The 23,807-nt window shown below is 41.9% G+C and overlaps 1 protein-coding gene across 1 annotated transcript in view; it reads left to right on the top strand.

Moving 5' to 3' along the window:
- The window catches only part of LOC141265427 (polypeptide N-acetylgalactosaminyltransferase 12-like), a 44,161-nt gene that overhangs the window by 6,753 nt on the left and 13,601 nt on the right, over nucleotides 1–23,807 (top strand). The window contains exons 2-3 of the mRNA XM_073678504.1: nucleotides 14,389–14,558; nucleotides 22,721–22,910. Of these exons, the coding sequence (XP_073534605.1) occupies nucleotides 14,389–14,558; nucleotides 22,721–22,910 (360 nt within the window). The remainder of the gene's footprint in view (nucleotides 1–14,388; nucleotides 14,559–22,720; nucleotides 22,911–23,807) is intronic.

Genomic DNA, 23,807 nt, shown 5'->3' with positions numbered 1-23,807 from the left:
TTGATTATACTGCAGAATTTTCTATTCTGGTTTATGTAATGTAAATGTTTACAGTAGTTGCAAAGATGGTGAGAAAATTTCTCTCTGCTGACAGTCAATTTTTACTAACTCCTAAGGATCTGGTGGACATTTCCAACTGGATGATTCTTGATGCCGGTGGGTAAGAAGCGTGTCAGCTAGTGGCAGTCCTTGTGAGAGCTAACCATAGTAAACTCCTTTTACATAAGTAAGACTGAGCTGCTGTATCATTCATGGTCCATGGACAGAATACATCAGTTTCTGAAGAAAGCAGGCCATTGTTTCTAATCTGGACAACCATTGTATCTTAAAAGTAAATGTGCAAGAAATAGTAAATTACACTGAGCACAAATGAAAGATCAGACTTTTTCAAGTACACAAGTTTACACAAATGAAGACCGGGAGATGTATCTTTTTGCTCTTGTAGAGAAAACTTGTAGGCTTCTTTCGAGAAGTAAAATATATATGATCCTTTGTCATTCATTTATACAGTCTTTTTGTGTTTAGTTACTCTAATAGTTTTGATTTGCTCTTGCTAGGCCCTCTCATAAGCTCAGCTTGTCATCTAATAGTTTCCTGCATAATCGAAGACATGCTTGTAAAATAATTTTTCTGTTGGCAATGAACCCTGAAGTGCTTGCAAATACTCCTGTGACTTCGTGTAAAGTAAATATTGCCTGAGACGCGTAACTTTCAGGCTGTTCTCCAGTATAGATAATGTCGTCTAAGATCCTGTTTTAACCTTACCAGCAGTTTTCTTCTTTCTGTTCAATAAAACGTGTGCGTTTTTTTTAAATTGATGCAAAGAGCAACAAGTAATAAGTACTATGATGAGATTTGACTTTTCTGCCTATAAGCAGTGAGGAAAGTTTTGGGGGTTACATGGTAAAGTTGAGACTTTTAAAAAGTTCCTACAGTTTAATCTACATTATTGTAGTAATTATCAATAGAAAAGCGAAACAACCCCATAATGTAGTTTCCGATTGTCCTCAAGATAAAAATGTTGTCCCATAAATAACATATCACTTTTTCACAGGATGGGAAGTGTGATAAATGTATGATCACTGGGCATTCCCTATTGTATGACTTAAATTTGTCGATCGCAGGTGTTAAATGACTGCAGATTAGTCACATGCAGGCTAATTGGGGGTCCTATAATGGATGGTCTGTTTAGACTGGCTGACCTCACTTCCATGCACACAAAACGATCACTAATAAGATCTTTCTATGCGCATAGGATATCATTGTTCTCGGCAGCACATGGGACAATGTGCTTCTGAGAACTTTTATTTTTAAGCCAATTAAAAAAATATTGCAGGTCTGATTAAGCGAACTAATAGTTCACGCACTGATCAGTTTCCTTAATCTTCTTTTCCTGTCTATACTCCGTTATCTGGCATCCAAGATATTGCAATTTGCTCAATTGGTGACCTGTGTAGAGATGAATGACGTTTTGGTCTCACCGACCTTCTTCAGATATACACATGCGCATGTTTCTCCAGGCGACGAACGCCGCGTACACTCTTTCACTACCTTGCCATCTTGTGCTGTATTTCTAGATGTGTATATTTGATGAGGGTCGGTGAGACCGAAGCATCATTTGTCTGTGCACAGTTCACTAACTGAATAAATTGCATTATTTTGAGTGCTGAATTCCTGTCTGAGTATATTTAAAAGGGTTGGGACCCTATCGGTACACCTGAAAATTGAAGGGTGCCATACTTCCTTTACTCTATATTCTTTTTCCTGTCTAGTCAGTGGTCCCAACATCACAAGTGACAGCACCCAGGCTCCAAATTGCTCTGTGGAAAAGGTGGTAGGGTGGGGGGAGGAACTACCTGGAGAAGGGGAAGAAAAAGGAAACCGTTGAACCAGGAATTAGAGAAAATGATGTTTGAGTCCAAAAACCCCTTAAAATATTTTCCCAGTCTTCAACTTGGTACTGGCAGCAGTTGTATAGGCTCAAAACTGCTGACACTCCTTTTAAACCTCATGCTTCCAAATCCGTGGGTTCTGTGGACAACTATCGAACCTCTTTCAGCTGCATAACAATTGAGAATTTGGTTAATATTACTGCATCCTAATTGGATAACCTCAATGATAATTTACATGCATCACCTTCAGGTGTTAATGACTACCGGTTGGCTACATATTGGCTAATTCGCTGTCCTATAATGAAAGGCTGACCGCACTGGTCTGGTGTTAAAAGGACTCCTATCTGGAAAATTCTATCTGGAAAATTACTTATTTTAATCCTGGATATATAGGGGTGGACTGTGTGTAATCCAGGATTGATTATAGACCTTTCATAAAGCTTGGTTTTATTACCAATTTTGAAAAATACTTGTTAGACAATAGAACTGAATTGTAGTTGACATATTGTTTGACTTTCTAGCAGTTTGGCCTTTAAAGGGAATTTTTCAGTAGGATTAACCCTCCTAAGCAGTCTATATGGGCACGTAGGCCATACGTAGCTGAATAAAATGATACCTTGATATTTGCGATCCGACGTCTTATTCAAGAGTAATCACGCTTTTCTTATATGTAAAAGAGTTGTTAAGATCTATGGGCCGGACATACGTCTGCATGAGAATCTGCCTCCAGAGTTTATTTAAAAAAAAAAAGTCATTACCAGTGTGTGACATATAAGGACTGACACTTAGCTCTCATCTCACTGATTATTAGAGCAAACACGGTACAACAAGTGGATCTTGTCTTATTAGAAAGATATGCAGCAGCATTTGTCCACTGTCAGCTTTACTGCTGAGCTGCACCTGATAATAACCAACATAGTACAGCAGAGTTGAACCTTGTGTCATTACAAACACAACAAGCACATTTGCAGTTGTCCTCTCACAGAGCTGTTAGCTCTACTGTACTGCCCTTCTCCCACACCGGCTGCCTGTGAGATGGAACCTGAAGCACTGAGAGGACTGCAGCTGCAAATGTTTTGTTGTCAGAAAGAGTTCAGTTCTGCTGAACTGTGCTAGTTCTGATCTCACAGCTGAGCTTCATGTGATTATTACACTAGTAACACCTCCTTTTATTTAAAAATGAGCTCTGGAGCCAGATTCTCAGGGAGTTCAGTGTTGGGCAATAGTCCATAGTTAACGGCTCATTTACATATCATTAAAATGTGGATTTCGGATCTGAGATTTTATTCTATGACCTACATCCCCATGTAAACCACTTAGGTGGGTTATTCCTACTGGCAGCTTCCGTTTAATACTGCAGTTATAGACCAAGATTACATTACATGTTTGACTTTATTATAAATTGTCTCTTCGGAGATGAAGAGAACTAGAACTCTAGTGCCACCTATAGGAAATAGCAATCCTAAAAGTCAATATTTGACCCTTTAACGAGCCTTGTCACATGACTTAGGATAAAAGCCAAAGCTACTTCCTATACCTGGCACTAGAGTTCTAGTTCTCTTCCTCTTAAAAGAGACCATTTGCATATTTCCCAGAGGAGCATTGCGGCTTAAAAGTCTCCTCACCTTGACATGCTTAACATGTCACTCTCCGCAAGGATAAATATTACCCCTTAGATACCTGACTTTATTACTGAACAGTGAAACTTTTTTTTTTTATTTTAAATTACATATAAATGTCTATGGAGGGGATGGAGGCAAAATTAACTTGTACAATTTAAACTATTTAAACTCACACCAACATGTTGGACGCCACCCCTTGACGAAGGCAACGCCGAAACGTGCGTCGGGGTCGGCGTGCAGCACACAGCACCATACACCACCAGGTAATTGAATTGTTCATGTTTCCCCTCAGTGATTATGACATATGAAACATATCCTCTCTCTCTCCCCCCACCTTGGACCTATTGTGCTTTTCACTGTAAGTATTTAGTAATGGACCTCTAGCACGATATGATTTTGTCCATGTTCTATTGTGATTCATATGTGTATATACACTAATTCCCACTAATTGTACACCCTTGCCATAGGTTCTCATTATATATTTTCTCTTTATATCAGTACCTGGAGATAATGAGTTGGGACAATTTTGACAATATATATTTCTATTTTTCTTAGATTGTCATGGTGTCACCTACTGCATACAATTTCTGCACTGTCTTTCACTATGGTTTTAAGTATTTTAATCTGGTGTGTGTTCACTTTGGTTCACAGTGCCACTGTTAACCATTGATCTTAAATAAAGGTGTTTTACTTACATTTTGAGTATTTTACTTTCTTGTTTTGTTCGGGTCTTTCTCTCATTGGTATTCTGTTTAATCCTAATGGTCAGCCATTTTTTGTGTGTCCTAGGCTAATATATGTCATATTGAAGTACTGTTTATTTGAGATGACCATCACTAATTCCGTGACATACTACAGTAGCTGAGTCCAGTGTTCCATTTCAAGTACATAAATAGCCCATACAGAAGTGTGGTGAAAAGCTGCAGATGTATAAATCTCTCAAAAGAACTATTAATTTGTGGAATAATCTGCCTCAAGAGATGTTCACAGTGGGAACCATTATATATATTTATTTTTTGTAGACGGATTAGATGCTTTTTAGAAGAAAAAAATACAAATAATTATGCAGATGAGGAAAATTCGTGTTCTGAATGTTGATCCAATCGTTAGGGCAGACTGGATCATACGATCGGGGTTTACCTATGCATCTTTTTATCCTTTTTTATTTATCAGTTGAACTTGCTGGTCAACTGTGCTAACAATGTAACCATATCAAGCTATTTTGCTTATATTTAAAATATTTTATTCTGGGTACAGCAGAATTTTTTTAATAACATGGAAGAGCTGCAGATCTGCAACTCATTAAAACATGGTTTTAAACTGCTTCTGATATTTGGGTTTATATTCTCATCTTGATACTTTGGTTACTTGTTGCACCTGTTGTACCACGTAAGTCAAATCGTGAACACACCCTGCCCTTGTTTGTCTTATTTGACATACATCTCTGCATGCCAATCCCTTAATTGCTCTTGAGTGGAAGGACTTTCAACAATCTTCTTTACTGCAGTAAACCTCCCTGCTCTGGGCTGTGGGACAGGATTTCTCCGATTAATCTGTTTGCAGGTGAATCCTGTGCAATTAGTTCCAAGGTATTGTACTGCTAAAGCACATGATGAAGATTGTGGATTAGTAGTATTTACCAAAGGTGTTATGCTTCTAGCCTTTACCATATTTGAAACGTTGTGCTTGGCAATATTGAAGGTGCATCTTGCATGTGGGTGCTACTCAAAAAAAACAACAACAACTTAAACATCATATTAAACTTCAAGGAAAGCAATCTCTCCAGTTTATCAATTTCATATCTATGGTGGAAATAAAAGTGACACTAGGAGCACTGGAGAGGCAGCCACAAGATTGCCCCAAAAAGGAAACAATTTTGCAGATGGTGGCAAAGACAATTCTCTTCCTGACAAATTGTTCCCTCGTTTTATGCTTTGCTCGTGTCCTTGTCACTACTGGTAGCATGAGGCAGTACCTGAGGCCCATTCAGACTGCACTGGTAATTCATCTTCTCTAGGATGGCAGATCCATATGTGCTGTCACAAGAAGGTTTGCCATGTCTCCGAACAGAGTCTCAAGTAGGAGCACTGCCAGAGACTTCAAAATATCTTTGAGTGGGCTACTGATGTGCATGTTTCTAACTAAACTGTCAGAAGTAGACCCCATGAGGGTTAATTGAGGGCCCCACTTTAGTGGTACCTATACTCATTGTCCACCATTACTTGGAATTCAGCAGAGAACTCCAGACTTGGGAGCTCTGCCATTGGCACCCTGTTCTCTTCACAAATGAAAGAAGGTTCACACTGAACATTCCAGATGTGGAAAAAGTTTGGAGATGCTGTGATGAATTTAATGTTTTCTGCAACATCAGCCTGACCAGTTTGGACAGGGTTGAGTGTTGGTCTAGTGAGGCATATTCTTAGACTGCTTCACAAATCTGCACGTGATAGCCAATGGTACTTTGACTGCTGTTAGGTGCGGAGAGTTTTTGATGAAATGGACTCTCCTTCACGTTTCCTATATCTGAATCCATTTGAGAATCTCTGGGACAGACATATCAGTGCAACTGATGCTGCCAAGTAACACCGCAGATGAACTAGCAGCTCACTCGTGCATTGATCCAGGTGTAGGAAGGAATCACACAGGATACTACCCTCCATTTCTTCAGTTGCATGCCCAGACATTGTTAGAGTGCAAACAGGCACACCAGGGCCATATACACTACTGCGTCACATCGAGATGCCGTGATCTAAAATTGGATTTGCCTGTGATTTCAATTCTTTACTTTGATTTCAGGTTTATTTGGAATTTAACCGTCCATTTCTTGAGGAAAGCTTTCTAATCAAGTAGTCTATAGGATGTTTCTCCCCATTGATCTCCTTGGACATGACAGCTCCAAGCCCGACATTCAATAAATCTGTCTGACTATGAATACTTTGGAAAAATATGGCCCTACTACCACCAGTTTCCTGTAAAGGGCCAGCTTAAGCTCCTGAAATGCCCTCTCAGCCTCGAGTCTAATTAATCCTGATGTTGTGCCTTTTAGCTGATCAGTTAGAGGCACTGCTATTATGGCAAAATTAGGGACAAACCTTCCCTTCATATCTTCTGGTCCTGTCCGGTTTTACAACCGTTCTGGACTAAACTGAAAAGCATTATCAGGTCAATTACAGGCATTTCATCTGAAATGGGTCCTGAACTATTCCTTCTACAGCTCTGTGAGACTTCTGTTTTCTCCTACAAACGGTCCTTATTAAGATTTTTGGTGATGGCTGCCAGAGCTTTTATTCCCTTGTTATGGAAGAAAGCTAATCCACCTAGCCCATCCCTCTGGATTTCTAAGGTGAATTATTTAATGTACATGGAGGACTTGACGGCTTCTCTCTACAGTAGATATGAGGTCTTCTATAAAACGTGGTTCTACTGGATGGAATTTAAGCAATCTAATGAATATGGAAGCCTTGTGCAGCTTGACACTCAGACTTGATTACCATTGGGGGATTTTTGTTCGAGTGGTTGCCTAGATTGGGGTGGAATTTTTTTTTCCCCTTCCCTTCCCCCCCCCCCGGCTACTTTTCTCTTTTAGTCCCTTCCTTTTTGCATGAAGTCCTTCTCTTTTCTCTCTGCTTTTCTTCTCAAGCCTGTCTTGCTATGAAAAATATAGATGAAACTAAAGTCACAATGTGGATTCTTGATCACGTTACAGATGTGTGTGTGTGTGTGTGTGTATATATGTGTGTATATATATATATATATATATATATATATATATATATATATATATATATATATATATATATATATATATATATATATATATATATATATATATATATATATGGACACACCTCATTTAAAGATTTTTCTGTATTTTCATGACTATGAAAATTGTACATTCACACTGAAGGCATCAAGACTATGAATTAACACATGTGGAATTATATATTTAACAAAAAAGTGTGAAACAACTTAAAATATGTCTTATATTCTAGGTTCTTCAAAGTAGCCACCTTTTGCTTTGATGACTGCTTTTCACACTCTTGGCATTCTCTTAATGAACTTCAAGAGGTAGTCACCGGAAATGGTCTTCCAACATTCTTGAAGCAGTTCCCAGAGATGCTTAGCACTTGTTGGCCCTTTTGCCTTGACTCTGCGATCCAGCTCACCCCAAACTATCTCGATTGGGTTCAGGCCTGGTGACTGTGGAGGCCAGGTCATCTGGCGTAGCACCCCATCACTCTCCTTCTTGGTCAAATAGCCCTTACACAGCATGGAGATGTGTTTGGGGTCATTGTCCTGTTGAAAAATAAATGATGGTCCAACTAAACGCAAACCGGATGGAATAGCATGCCGCTGTAAGATGCTGTGGTAGCCATGCTGGTTCAATATGCCTTCAATTTTTAATAAATCCCCAACAGTGTCACCAGCAAAGCACCCCCACACCATCACACCTCCTCCTCCATGCTTCACGGTGGGAACCAGGCATGTAGAGTCCATCCGTTCACCTTTTCTGCGTTGCACAATGACACGGTGGATGGAACCAGAGATATCAAATTTGGACTCATCAGACCAAAGCACAGATTTCCACTGGTCTAATGTCCATTCCTTGTGTTCTTTAGCCCAAACAAGTCTCTTCTGCTTGTTGCCTGTCCTTAGCAGTGGTTTCCTAGCAGCTATTTTACCATGAAGGCCTGCTGCACAAAGTCTCCTCTTAACAGTTGTTGTAGAGATGTGTCTGCTGCTAGAACTCTGTGTGGCATTGACCTGGTCTCTAATCTGAGCTGCTGTTAACCTGCGATTTCTGAGGCTGGTGACTCGGATAAACTTATCCTCAGAAGCAGAGGTGACTCTTCGTCTTCCTTTCCTGGGGCGGTCCTCATGTGAGCCAGTTTCTTTGTAGTGCTTGATGGTTTTTGCAACTGCACTTGGGGACACTTTCAAAGTTTTCCCAATTTTTCGGACTGACTGACCTTCATTTCTTACAGTAATGATTGCCACTCGTTTTACTTTACTTAGCTGCTTTTTTCTTGCCATAATACAAATTCTAACAGTCTATTCAGTAGGACTGTCAGCTGTGTATCCACCAGACTTCTGCACAACACAACTGATGGTCCCAACCCCATTTATAAGGCAAGAAATCCCACTCATTAAACCTGACAGGGCACACCTGTGAAGTGAAAATCATTTCCAGTGACTACCTCTTGAAGCTCATCAAGAGAATGCAATGAGTGTGCAAAGCAGTCATCAAAGCAAAAGGTGGCTACTTTGAAGAACCTAGAATATAAGACATATTTTCAGTTGTTTCACACTTTCTTGTTAAGTATATAATTCCACATGTGTTAATTCATAGTTTTGATGCCTTCAGTGTGAATGTACAATTTTCATAGTCATGAAAATACAGAAAAATCGTTAAATGAGAAGGTGTGACAGTTCTATGATACTTTTATATTCTACTGTATTATTCTGCCAAAAATATTTATGTATTATGTAAATTTTATGTATTTTATGTTATGTTCCTAAATAATAATAAAAAAAATGCCTGGATGTTTTTTGGAGCGTTTTGCAATCGTTTTTGCTTAAACTACCACTAGTGTTTTTTTCATTATTCAGGAGAGTGAAAAAAAGGATAGGAAAATGTCACAAAACCATGGGAAACCCCTCCCCCCCTCCCCCCCCCCCCCCCTTCAAAATACAGCTAGTGGTCAAAACCATTGGAAGAAACACTCAGGAAATGAGTGAAAAAAAAAATGTCACGATATGCTTCAAGAAAAAAGCAACAAAAAAAAACGAAAACATTTTTTAACTCATCCTTTGCTTAAAAAAACTCAGCGGATTCACCTGAGTTTAAAAGATGTTGTGTGAACATAGCCTTAAGGAGTTTAAGACTGATCAGTAACCGATAAGTGGGGAATCAGTCAATTTCCTTTTATAAGAAGTATTCTACAGTGTCTTATCTTCACTTGTACACTTGTTGATTTATTAAAAAAAAAGCAAAAAAACATAGTGTTGTTACTCTTTTAAAGGGAACCTGTCACCATAAAAACCGCTATTCACCTGCAGTTGAACGCTGCGGCAAGAAAATGAACTTTATTTCCCTGCAGCGTTCTGGTTTCAGTCACGGGGGCGATGCTTCTGTCACCACTCTGAGTATACAGAGTGGCGGATGTAACTGTGCCCCCGGCCCTGACTGACATACTCTGTATACTGTGCCCCCGGCCCCAATGCAGAGAGTGATGACTGAAACCGGAACACTGCGGAGGGAATGAAGTTCATTTTCTCCCCTCAGCGTTCGGCTAAGTGCGAGCTCTTGGCAGGTTAATAACTCGATTAACCCCATATCTGCAATTTAATAGCGTTTTGTCTGGTGATAGGTTCCTTATAAGTGATTTATCCAAATAAATATGGATACACCATTTTACAAAGTGTACAGTGGGGAATATTAAGTATTTGATACACTGCCGATTTTGCAAGTTTTCCCACATACAAACATTGGGGAGGTCTGTAATTTTTATCGGAAGTACACTTCATTTGTGAGAAACAGTATCTAAAAAGAACAGAAAATCACATTTGTATGATTTTTAAATATTTCATGCAATAAAATGCAATTTTAAGTATTTTGATCGCCTACCAACCAACAAGAATTCTGTCTCTCACAGACCTGTTAGTGAAGAGTTTGGGGTTTCTTAAAGAAAAACTAACTGTATTAATTGCAGCTGTTTGAACTTGTTACCTGTATAAAAGACACCTGTCTGCACAATCAGTCAATCACACTCCAACCTCTCCACCATGGTCAAGACCAAAGAGCTGTCTAAGGACACCAGGGACAATATTGTATACCTGCACAAGGCTGTAATGGGCTACAGGACAATAGGCAAACAGCTTGGTGAGAAGGTAACAACTGTTAGCCCAATTATTAGTAAATGGAAGAAGCACGAGATGACTGTCAATCTTCCTCGGTCTGGGGCTCCATGCAAGATCTCACCTCATGGGGTAAAGATGATTCTGAGAAAAGTCAGGAATCAGCCCAGAACTACACAGGACCTGGTCAGTGACCTGAAGAGAGCTGTGATCACAGTCTCAAACATTACCGTTAGTAACACACTACGCCGTCATGGATTAAAATCCTGGTGGGCACGCAAGGTCCCCCTGCTCACGCCAGTACATGTCCAGGCCAATTTGAATTTCGCCAATGACCATCTGGATGATCCAGAGAAGATCATGTGGTCAGATGAAACCAAAATAGAAATTTTTGGTATCCACTCCAATTGCTGTGTTTGGAGAAAGAAGGATGAGTACAGCCCCAAGAACACCGTCCCAACCATGAAGCATGGTGGGGGAAACCTCATACTTTGGGGTGCTTTTTTGCAAAGGGGACAAGACGACTGCACCTTATTGAAGGGAGGATGGATGGGGTCATGTATCACCAGATTTTGGCCAACAACCTCCTTCCCTTAATAAGAGCATTGAAAATGGGTCATCGCTGGGTCTTCCAGCATGACAATGACCCCAAACACACAGCCAGGGCAACTAAGGAGTGGCTCTGTAAGAAGCATTTTAAGGTCCTGGAGTGGCCTAGTCAGTCTCCAGACATGAACTTAAACTCAATGTTGGCCAGCGAAAGCCCTGAAACCTGAAAGATATGGAGGAGTGGGCCAAAATCCCTGCTGTAGTGTGTGCAAACTTGGTCCTGAACTACAGGAAACGTCGGACCACTATAATTGCAAGCAAAGGTTTCTGAACCAAATATTAAGTTCTGTTTTTCTATTGTATCAAATACTTATTTCATGCAATAAAATGCAAATTAATTATGTAAAAAATCATGCAATGTGATTTTCTGGATTTTTTTTTTTAGATTCTTTCACAGTTGAAGTGTACCTACGATAAAAATTACAGACCTCTCCATTGTTTGTAGGTGGGAAAAAACTTGCAAAATCTGCAGTGTATCAAATACTTATTTTCCCCTCTGTATTTATTTTACTCACTTATAAAGCGCCATTAATTCCACAGCGCTTTTCATATATTATTGGCACTGTTGCCCATTGGGGCTCACAATCTAGATTCCCTTTCTGTATGGCTTTGGAATGTACCATGGTTGTAGTTGAATGACTGTAATGAAGTACAAGCTGCTTGGGCCAGGAGAGCGATGTATAGGGTGACGCAGGTGGGATTGAGTTTCCTGCTCATTGTGTTAAAAAGTGCCAAGGTTCAGTTGAAAGCATCCTTGTTATTTGAGATACAAAGGTGTCCTGCATTACACTTCTAGCATATACACCTGGTGTGTGGATACGTCTCTCAGGTTTTTTTCTGTTCTCTTTTACTTATTATTCTTAAAGGAATCTCTCAGCAGGATTTCACTCCCCAAACTCTTTAGATGCACATGTAGCTCTTTGAAAGACAAGTTGAGCAATACCATTACTTGGCCAGTCCATTCATGTTGCTGAGAAATCAATGTTTGAATTGATATGAATGAGGCTGTAGAGCTGAGGTTTCTGTCACTCTAGCTCTATTCACCGCCCAGCGCAGCCGCCTCCTGCTTCACAGATGACTCCTTTGCATGAAGTTACACAGTATATAGACTGTCAGTCAAATAGGGGTACACAAATTTGGACAGCAAAATATTACGCTGCTCTACTGTAATGAAGAATCCTTGTGCAGCCTAAAAACGTTTTATTGGACAATTTGGTCAACTATCCTGGAGGAGATCATCCCTCGGCCATGAGGCAGCATCAGCTGATATTTTCAGGTGTTCATATGCGTTGTGCCTGCACATAACCTGCTCAGGTGAGCACCTTCCTTTTACTTTACTTTCACCCGTTGGTTTTTCTTCCAGTAGAAGGAGACTGCACTAAGCAGAAATGGATCTTGAGTGACAGAGGCTTCAGATCTCCAGTAGCTCTTCAGCCTCAGATGCAGATCAATTCAAACTCAGATTTCTCTGAGGAACGGATTGGCCATAAAAAGGTATTGCTGGACTTGTCTTTAAAAGAGCTACATGCACCTGGGGCCGTGGGGTACTCGGAAGCCGGGCCGGTCGGTTCTATTGGGGTAGTCACTGTGGCGTGACCCGGTTCGGGGCTGTAGGCGGTCAATAAAGAGGACAGTTTATTTAGAGGAAAAGTTTTGTGATGCCTCCCGTGGTATGCGGCTTTAGGTGGCCGCCGCTGCTGTTCAGATCCACTGGGGCCGTTGGTGACGTAGCAGAGATGGTTCAGCTCTCCATGGGTAGAGCTAGGCCTCAGGGCAGTTAAATAGGTGATTTTAGATGTTGTTGGTGTAGTGCAAGGCAGGTGACGCAGTAATTAAGTAAAGGACACAGCGGGGTGCAGTCTTCAAGTTTTTACGGTGCTCCAGGTTACAACTGCTAGCCATGTTATAACAACCCACTGAGTCCTGTGTCCTCCGGGGAAGTGATCCAGCCAACTCTCGGATAACTTGGGTGCACTTGATCAGGACCCCCTTCTTGTGTACCTTCCCAGGTCGTCTCTCTGTGCTGGCTCTCGCCCTGCGCCTCACACACAATGTCCCGAGCCAGTGGCCACGGGCCTTATCGGGCGACGTCCTCTCTGTCCCCTAGGTCCTATATGGCCACCTTTTCAGCGAATGTGTGTGGTTTTGGCTACGACACTTAAGATACCGCAGCCTCCTGTTTGCTAGCGGAGTCTTGCAGTCCTCCACTACTCTGGGGCCGGTCCCCTACTGCGACCTGATCCCTTCAAGGTCGGCGTGAACTCGGGCGCACAGGTGGACTCCGCACTTCCCGTGCCCATAAGATCCTTTCTCTGCCTCTGGAGCCCTTCTCTTACCTCCACTCCCTCGCTTCTCTTGTTCTTTTTCTTACTGGGCCCCTCTGACTGGACCCCACTCCTCAACGGTCCTCTCTCACTGCGCTCTTGCTCCTAGGACCCCCCTTATGGATCTTTCTACCTTTCCTTTTATACTGTCATGTGACCCACGTCACCAACTGTCACTCTACGTGGTCCCCTCTACCTTCAGTCCTTCCTTCAGTGCTCCCCTAAACTACTTCCTCCACCCACCTCCTCTACCTAGTTCTCCCCTCCAGACAGGGACAGGGACTGTGCTCTCCCTCAGGAGCAATCTCGCCCTTCCCTACTGGAGTGATGTGGTGTTGGATGTGGGTGTGTGGGTCCCGGGTAGTGCTCCCTCCTTACCCGAGAGTGGGTTGCCACACAGCCCCATAGTCAAACATAAAAATCTGACCATAAAAAATTAATGGATGATACAGATACCTGGTGCTGTCCTTTTGAAAGCTCTTGCTGCCACCGTTCCTCCATTTTGGAGTTCCATTTGCCTGTACACAAAATTGTCATGATGTTCTCTGACTAACTTATGCTCCGCATGTTTGATAATTTGAGACAAGAAACACTTGATGTCGGTATTCCTGATTCTTTGTACTGACATACGATAAGGTGCCGTACGCAATGCCTGGTAGGAGCTTATTGAGCCTATTGAAAACGTGCATGCTGAGCAGTGATAATATGGGAAATTGGATGGGTAGTGATTTTTTTTTTTTTTTAAAGATGTGTGTGCTACCTTTACTCCTATATAAAATCGTATTTTTATTGCGTGTTTAATGTTTTGCAGGCGTTTAGTACATGTAGCACAGATCTTATTTTTTTTTTTTTGCCCAATGCTAAAACAAATGGAGCTGATCATAGCTGGTCCAACACTTGACACTCCCACCTATCTTGATATTGATGACTTATCTTGTGGCTAAATCAACAATATAATTTTCCCAAACAAACCCTTTAACTATTATTCACCTCTCATTACTTATTTTAAATGAGCGAAATACACATGCGAACTTGTAAATTTTTTTCCCCAGTGTTTACTGATGTTGCATTTTATTCTTATAGGTGTGGAACTGTGAAATATGACTACTATAGGTTACCCAGAACATCTGTTGTCATTGCCTTTTACAACGAGGCTTGGTCAACACTTCTACGGACAGTGCACAGTGTCCTGGAAACTACTCCAGACACCCTCCTTGAGGAAATTATTCTTGTTGATGATTACAGTGACAAAGGTAAGTAATAAGAATTACATGTGCAATCATTTCTTTAACCTTTTTAAAAGAAAATATAATGTAAGACCTACAATCTCTGGTTACAAATTGCTTGTATTGTTGTCATGCATGAATCACCCCAAAAAAAATGCCAACTGCCATTTTACACATTGCAGAAGATTGCGTTGGCAAGAAAAGACTCGCATGACCTCAGGCATGGCTGTGTTGTTTCCCTATAATGCTTTGCAGCTGCAACATTAGATGGTTATAGCACAGCTAATCGGGGGGGACTATCATAGCCCCTCCTGCTGCATTTCAATTACACACTATTTCATGCAGAAGCAAGCAGCAAGCCAACACAGTATTTCTTAAAGAAGAAAACAAATCTGAACTCAATGTCTGTTAGAGAAAGTGTGCTTGTCACTTGTGACTGTACTCAATTCTTGCATTTCTTGTTCAGTTTTTTTTTGTAAGGCGAAGAATAATTAAAAAAAAAAATAGTTTTAGTTAAAAAAAAATGTAAATGAAAATCAACAAAAATCCATACAGTTAAACTGTGACTAATGGATTCATGAATTTCACTTGTGTTACAAATATATAAAATTGAGGTATTTTAGTTGTTTGATCAAAAATGTAAGCCATCCAATCGGGGCCTTAGCCCTCCTGAATCGCCTCTCTGTGACAAAGGCCTCATATGTATTAGTGCTGACCTTGCCCATATATTTTATTGTATTATGCTTTGGAGGGTGTGGATCCCCCTGTGCCCGAGCACCCTTATCCACCAAGGTTTCCCAGAAAGGTTTTCATCAAAGCTAAGCCGGATCCTATCTTTTCCTCAATGCATATGAGACCTTTGGGCGGTGGGTCAGGAGGGCTAGGTTCCATCCATACTAGGTACACCTCGTCATCGATTGCTTTTACGCTTTTTTTTTAATCAAAAACTGTTAACTAAGTAATTCACATTTTTATGGGTGTAGCAGTAGTGTAATTTTATATATTTATTAATCACAGTGTGCTCAAGTGTTTTGTTAGTATTTATGTGCACATGTTCATTAATTTAGTACTAGAGGAGTGCTGGCCTTGACCATGTAATGTGAGTGTTAGAAACTACTTTTTTTCTTTTGCACATCTGTTTTACTAGTACACCAATACTTCTGCCTGTTGACACATTTGACTTTTAGATGTATACTTTAGCATTTCCTGTTCAAAGACTAAAGTTAATTATAGTGAGTAAAAATGTTTGTAAAAGAATAAATGGCAATTGGAGTAATGTGAAAGAAACAAATCTTACACGAGAGTAGATAAATACGGCACTCACCAGAAAGTTTTTTGCAGCAACAAAAGATAATTTACTCAATGTGTGTCTACAGACGTGGGAGGAAAGATAAATGTGAAATCTCCTTTGTATGTCCTCCAACCTGTCTGTGCACATACATGGAATAAAGTATCTTGTGTTGCTTCACAGATCTAGCAAGTGAGTGCCGTATTTCTCTACTTTATTTGTGAAAGATTCTCTCTACCTACTGTTCTGTAATACTGAGCACCGCTAGCCGAATGTTACAAGCCTGCTGCTGTGACTGACCATATTCTGGCTAATATCTACATTAAGGTAGTGCCATCTACTTCTTTATATGGAATATAAAAGGGAAAAAAATCTGATAACATGGCATTTTCAAGAAGAATGTGGGAGCTGTAAGCAGCAACTCACACCAACTGTACCAGTCATCTTGACAGTAGTCCTACCAAACTTGTGACACAATTGTCCTCTTTTGCATTCAGCAAATATATTAGTGAGGACCGTATTGAATGTATGGCACATCACTTGTCTCAGTCACAGCATGGTAATGTTACCTCTGACAGTGACATTATCAGTTTAGATCAGAGTTTTGCACAGTTCTGTGCCACCGTAACAATTAATTTTTTTGACTTTCAGCTCCGTCAATGATACCACTAAGATCATGGGACAGAAAGAAAGGATATAAAAAGTGCTCTAGTGGTGAAAAAGAGCACCCACCAACTGTGCAGACCTTGAGGGAACATTGCTCCATGGTCCACTTATGTTACTTACTTGGGCATGTGAGCATCAGAACGGAACCTTGAGGCACTGGGAGAATGAGTCTTAAGTCTAATTAATCACATTCTTTCTTTTCAAGCACCAAACGCATCAAGCTGTGATACACTGTGTGTTCTGGTACCTCTGTATCATAGACAGAATTTATTTATTTATTTTTCACTAAAGTACCTCTTCTGTGAGATAAGCTTCACTCCAGACATGCGTCAGTAAACCTTGGGCATCCTTAACCCTATTTTTTTAACATGTTTTGGTACATGCTGCCAAATCGTCACTAGGTTTATGCTGACACATCTGAAAGAACTGTTTACATGCTGCAGCTCATCTACTCTTTTCAGTTATGAGCTCCTCAATATTCATGAGCTCTGGCTATTCCCTTCTCCCCACAATTGATTGGCAGCTTTCTGCCTGTGCTTCTATAGTGTAGGCAGAAAACTGTCAATCAGTGGTGATTTGGGGTTAGACAGAGCTAATTGTTGATAGAACTAGAAGAGCTGCAGCAGATAAAATAATGATTTTTATTAAAACTTTAGCAAGAAATCCTGTGACACAGGTCTGGAATCAAGGTCTCTTTCCCTGTTGTATGTTGTTCTCAGATTGGCAAGCATAAACCTGGTGACGGCTTCTCTTTTTAATCGACCATGATAAATTTATTCAGTCACCAATGACAGCACCACGAGAGAGGACTGGAAACCTACAGGCTTAAAAGGGCGGCACCTCTCTCTTGCCCCAGTTTGTTTTCCTGTCCTTGATGGGGGGAACCTGTCAGGCTTACCTGTAAAGAAAAAGACCTTCCTGTCCCAAACCCGACCGGCCGGTTCAGGCAGGGATGCATTCTCTGCCTTGGCCGGTGCGGGATCCCTGGAGGCGCCATGGTGGGCTCAAGGGGGCCTGCTCCGTGAGCAGTGGTGAGATGAGCCGGCCTCCCCTGCCTGGGGATGGACCGCTCAAGCGTGGCTTGGATGTCGGGGAAAGTCCTGCATTCTGCAACTCCCCGGTAAGGTCAGCAGGAAGTGGGGCCACGCTAGCGGGTGATGCAGAGGACGTGGCCGTGTGACGTGCGATGGCCGCATGGACAGTGGGGCCGCGTGATGCGGTGGCCTGATGACGCGGCGGGCCAAGATGGCGGCCCGCATACTCACCCCGGGACCAGAGGTTTTTTTTGGCGGTATACACGCCGGATGGGGCATGTTCGTCTAGAGGAGGGGTTCCCCATCGGGGAGCCTATCCAAGCCACGCAGAGGGTCTGCTGACCCGAAGGTACCGGGCAGTGGCCAATATAAAAAAGGATTGGCTCCACTGCTGGGGTGCTTCCCAGCTCTTCACATGCATGATGAGCCATTCTGAGCAGCATTCACCGTATCAGTAGCAGCAGCAACAAGATCACCTTCTGCTTGGGGAGCCCCAGGAACAAGTGGTCTAGTGCCGCTCTCATTCTAATCGAGGGAGCAGCCGTTCCACAGGGAGGCATGAATCTTCAAGGTCCAGCCAGAAAGATTCAAGCAGGAGGAAGATTTCTGCTGCCCTGAGAGAAAACCCTCTGGCTGAGAAAGATCCTTCAACAAACCCGGTACCGTATGTTTCAGCAAAGGGTAAGTGATTTTCGTGAAAGTTCACGTGGTGATTGTCCCTTCTCCTTGTTAAATTTTTTCAGGGAAAGAAGTGTGGTACTAAATCCAAGCATAAGGAGTGTGCCCTATGTAAAATACCCTTCCCAGACTCCTGCCTTAAAAAACTATGTCGGTCATGTATTGATAAAACTGTGGCTGAAGAGACCCCGATTTCTCCTCACGATTAAGATGCTTACTTAAGGAAGAGATAGGCAAGGCCCTCTCCAAAAAAACAACAGCATGGGGGGGGATCCTTCTCCTGTATCTGAAGATTCCTCAGTTCCTATTGACCCTGAAAATTTGGATGATTCTTCCCTCTCCTCACCCTCTTCTGATAGCGACTCAGGCCGTCACTGTTTTCCCCTAAACTAAGTTGACACCCTGGTTAAAGCCGTCCGTACCACAATGGGTATCGTGGACTCTAAGGCAGTGAAGTCTGTTGAAGCTAGGATGTTTGGGGGGGCTAGACCAGAAGAAAAAGAAGTGTTTATCTCTAAGTAGTAAAATTCAAGGGTTAATCCAAAGAGAGTGGAAGAAGCCAGAAAGAAAAGGCTCTCTTCCACCCTCATTTAAAAGGAAGTATCTCTTCGAGGAAACATCATCTGGCTGGCTGGATCAGTTAGTCACAGTTAAAGGAATGAGTAGCAAGAAGTCAAATCTTGCCCTCAGTACCCCTTGTTCAAGGTGCTGCAGGCTTTCTTGCTGATGCCTCAGCGGACTCTGTAAGGCTGGCAGCAAGATCATCTGTCCTCTTGAATGCTGCACATCGAGCCCTGTGGTTAAAGAGTTGGCCAGGGGACATTGAGGCCAGGTCCAAGTTGTGTTCTATCCCTTGTGAGGGAGAATATCTGTTCGGTCCTACGATGGATGAGATACTTGAGAAAGCAGGAGATTCTAAACAAGGATTTCCATCAGTACCCATGCCTAGCTACAAATGCTTTTTTCGAAAAAAGAAGTTTATCCACAGGAGGCTAGCGAAGGACCAGGACAAATACGAGGAGCGCAAACAAAGAGGTAGAGGACTGCTATTTGGATCCTCCTCCCAGAGAGCCCGAAAATCAGGGCAATGACGTTTAGCCCAGTTGCGGGGGAATGCTTTCCTCCTTTTTCCCAGCCTGGGAGTGCATCACTGAGAGCGGATGGATTATCGGTCTGGTGAAGTCGGGACTGAAGTTGGAATTTTCTTCTCTACCCCGGGGTAGATTTGTGATTACCCCCTCTCGCTCCTCTCCAGAGCAGCAGCTATCCCTGCAGCAGGAGGTTCATGACTTAATTGTAAAGTCAGTCCTGGACGAAGTTCCAGAAACAGAGAGAGGGCGGGGTTTTACCCCCCCCCCCCACCCCCATCCCTCTTCCTGGTGTCCAATCCAGATGGCTCCTTCAGGACAATAGTCAATCTGAAGTCCTTAAATGAACACCTAAAAGTGGATACCTTTTTAAAATGGAATCACTGAAAACGGCAATAAAATTTCTGGTTGTTATATGTTGGTCTTGGATCTCAAAGATGCATACTACCATGTACCCATTCATTCGGATTACCAAAAATACTTAAGGGTAGCAGTGAATATGGGGGGGTGTAATCAAACACTTCCAGTACACATCCCTCCCCTTTGTGCTAACCATTGCACCCAGGGTTTTCACTAAAGTAGTGGCCGAGGCTATGGCTCATGTTAGGGGATGATGAGAATGTCCTTTTCTCTATCTGGACGACTTCCTTGTAGTAGGGAATTCCTTCCATGTTTGTGAGCATCACTTAAAAGAGGTGATATCTACCTTACAAAGCTTAGGTTGGTTGTTAAATTTAAAAAAATCTAAGCTAGTTCCTTCAAAGGTCCAGCAATTCTGGGGAGTCATGTTAGATTCAGGAAAGCAAGAATCTTGCCTTCCGGGCCAAAAAATTAAGTCGATTCAACATCAAATTAAGAGAGCCATTGATATCCCCTCTGTCACTAGAAGTGCCATGTCCCTGTTGGGTACCTTGACATCCTGTTTTCCAGCTCGATGCAGTCCTTGGGATGGTGACTTGATGACAGAAACCTTTCCAGGGGGGGCTGCCTGGAGGTGAGCCCTTCCCGGGTGTTGGTCACTGATGCAAGTCCATCGGGTTGGGGATCACATTTAGGAGAAGAACTAGTCCAGGGGTTTTGGTCTGAAGAAGAGAAAGCTTCTCCTCTAATACCAAAGAGTTATTGGCGATTGATAAAGCGGTAAACAAACTCCTTGTGTCCTTGCAGGGCCAGGACGTCAGGGTGTTCTCGGACAACCATGTAGCCGTGGCTTATATAAACCACCAAGGGGGTACACAATAAAAATCCCTAATGAAAGTGGCAGACAAGCTATTGTAGAAGGCAGAAAAACATGTACTCTCCCTTACTGCCTTACGCATAAAAGGAAGCGAAAACACTAAGGCAGATTTCCTCAGTCGCAGTACTTTAAAAGAGGGAGAATGAGTCCAAAATCAACAACTCTTCTCTCGGATGACCCGGGTGTGGGGTCTTCCAGTGGTGGGCCTATTTGCCACCAAACAAAATCGAAAAGTAAAGGAATTCTGCTCCCTAAATCCCTGGAGAAATCCCCTGGTTGTGGACTCTATCCTGATTCCATGGGCGTTCAGTCTGGCCTATGCCTTTCCCCTGTTATCCCTGTTTCCAGCAGTCATGCTGGTTTGCATGTCTGAGGGAAATGTTGTTGGTGTCAGACCCGTGGATTCTGACAGAAATCCCAGACCTCCTCTCTCAGGGGCCAAATGTCCACCCTCCAGCTCCAGGACTACATCTAACGGCGTGGAATTTGAAAGGGCATTATTAGAGAGGAAAGCGTTTTCGTCCAACTTAATAGAAACCCTTTTGTGTAGTAGAAAACCGGTTACCACATGTATATTTGCTAGAACCTGGCAAAAATTTCTATCTTTTTCAGGTGCAGAGTAGAGGAAGGGGCACCTATAGGAAATATTTTAGAGTTCCTCCAAAAAGGCCTGGAACTAGGGTTGGCTACTAGTACACTGAAGGTTCAGGTCTCAGCTTTAGGCACCTTATTTTCCTGTGATCTGGCAGGAAACTACTGGATCTCAAGATTTATTAAGGAATCATTTAGATCCAGGCCTGTGGTAAAGTTTAAGCTTGCACCCTGGGACTTGAACTTGGTCCTGAATGCACTGACCAGTCCACCTTTTGAACTTTTAGTCTCAGCATCCTTAAAAGTAATCTCCCTTTAAAACCTCACTTCTTATCGTGTTAACTTCAGCCAGAAGGGTAGGCGATATCCAGCCCCCCCCCCCCCCCCCTTCACTCAGATATTAGAGGATAAAATAATCTTCAAACCAGACCTGACCTATCTTCCTAAAGTATCAACCCATTTTCACAGAAAACCCACAGAACCCAAGAAAACGTTTTACCCTCCTTCTGTACAAACACTAAAAACCTAGAAGGAAGAAAAAATACACAAATTGGATGTTAGGAGATGCATTATCAAATATCTTGCAATCACAGAAAGTTGCAGAAAAGATAGATCCCTTTTCTCATGTTACCAGGGGGTTAGGAAAGGTTATAGGGCCTCTAAATCCACTATTGCAAGATGGATAAGAGACGCCATCGCTCTTGCCTTTTCGTCAACTGGCGAGGAAGTACTTGAAAGGTCTGAGAGCCCATTCTACTCGGGCGACCTCCTGGGCAGAAAAGACGGATGTCTCCGTAGAGGAGATATGTAAGGCTGCTACCTGGTTCTCTCGCTCTACCTTTTACAAGCATTATAGGTTACATATGGGTGTCTCTACCGATCTCCCCTTTGGGAGAAGGGTTCTCCAGGCTGTGGTCCCACCCTAGAAATTTCCTCTCTGGAATTCTCTTAATGTTGTCATGGGTGACCGAATAAAGTCTTAGTTACTTACAGGTAACGGGATTTTTCGGAGCCCATGACAGCTCCCTTATATTCCCTCCCTTCACATTTGTGGGAGCACTCCTTTAGATATATTATATCTCACGCTTATAAGGTGAAAAAAACAAAAACATTTTTTTTTTTTGTATTAGTTCATTGTTGTAAATTGGATTGTTGTTGTACTAACCTTGGCGGCCCTCTCATGCTCTGTAAACAAAACTGAGGTGAGAGAGGTGTCCCCATTTTAAGCCTGTAGGTTTCCTGTCCTTGGTGGGTGGATCCCCTCTCTCTTGGTGCTGTCATGGACTCCGAAAAATCCCGTTACCGGTAAGTAACTAAGATTTTCTCCATAGCCTAAATGAGAATCTCCTATTATCGGTTTTGCCACTTATATTCTTCAGAAAATGAATCCGTACTAAGTTATAAGTTACCAAGGTTTAAAACATGGCCGATACCCTCTCTGGTACTGATTCAGACTGACACCGTTGAGATCATTACCACCGTTGGTTGTATTTTTGTTCTAAAATTCAGTGACATGGTAAAAATGTGTCTGTGGATGCAAATATCATGAAACAGTAGTAAAAAGTGACATTTATTTTTCATTATTAATACATTAAACATGCTTTTAGATCACCTTAAGGAGCCGCTAGAAAGGCATATCTCAGGGTTGAAGAAGGTGCGACTAATCCGTGCCAACAAGAGGGAAGGTCTGGTACGGGCACGACTCCTTGGGGCTACCAAAGCAACAGGAGAAGTTTTGACCTTTCTTGATTGCCACTGTGAGTGCCACGAAGGCTGGTTGGAACCATTAATGGAGAGGTAAGTTCACAACTGGAATATCCTAAAACATGCAAATATTACTTCCTCGATTTAGTATTTCTAATGACATACAGATCAAAGAAAAATACAATTATTTAGGGTATAGATAAGAGTAAGAGAATGATTTACAAGAATGAATAGATTTAACAATGTATCATATAAGAGGGTTTTCTCATCTTGTTTTCTGGAGTGCACCACTCCCCAGGCTCCCCGCTTCTTGTTTGCTTGGAAGCGCTGAACTACTGATTGAAAGTTTGGACTAACAACATCTTTAATGTCCCCAAACTGTAAATAATAAAATTTAAAATTCTGCTGTTCTTGATATCAGAGAAATTTTTAATAAATTGCAAAGTTGCTTTTTTGTTTTACAAGCACTTTGCAATTTTAACCATTGGAGATGATGATCGTTAGAGAGTCGATATTGACTTTTAGGATTGCTACTTCCTATAGGTGGCACTAGAGTTCTAGTCCTCTTCCTCCCTGAAGAGACAATTGGAATAAAGATACAAACGTATCAATAAAAAGTTGTCCTATCCAATGGTTAAAGTGACATTAACATCAGGATTATCAGAAGGTGTGTAATCATGTCACCTAGTCACTATATAATTAGATAATATTGAATTATACCTATCATAGCTAACCAGCCGTTGCAGTTTTAGAACATACCTTCTTTTCATATAATTAGTGTTATCATGCCAAATATTCTGTCTATTGCTAACACACTAGAAGCCAGGCCAGGGCTATCCAAACACGACGAAAACTACTGCAGTGAATACTCCTTTTAACTATGCTTCTTTTCTAGACATCTTTCAAAAAAAGTCTAAAAACATAATAAATATGGTGGAAATCATGTTTGCCAGCTTTAGGTGTAAATTTAAAGAAGCCCTGCCATGAAGT

Source organism: Phyllobates terribilis, unplaced genomic scaffold (assembly GCF_046119375.1).
Source record: "Phyllobates terribilis strain yellow unplaced genomic scaffold, ASM4611937v1 Scaffold_4__5_contigs__length_816908805, whole genome shotgun sequence".
NCBI lineage: Eukaryota > Metazoa > Chordata > Amphibia > Anura > Dendrobatidae > Phyllobates > Phyllobates terribilis.
The sequence above is the reverse complement of the archived record's forward strand: the minus strand, read 5'-3'. Positions and strand labels throughout refer to the sequence as shown.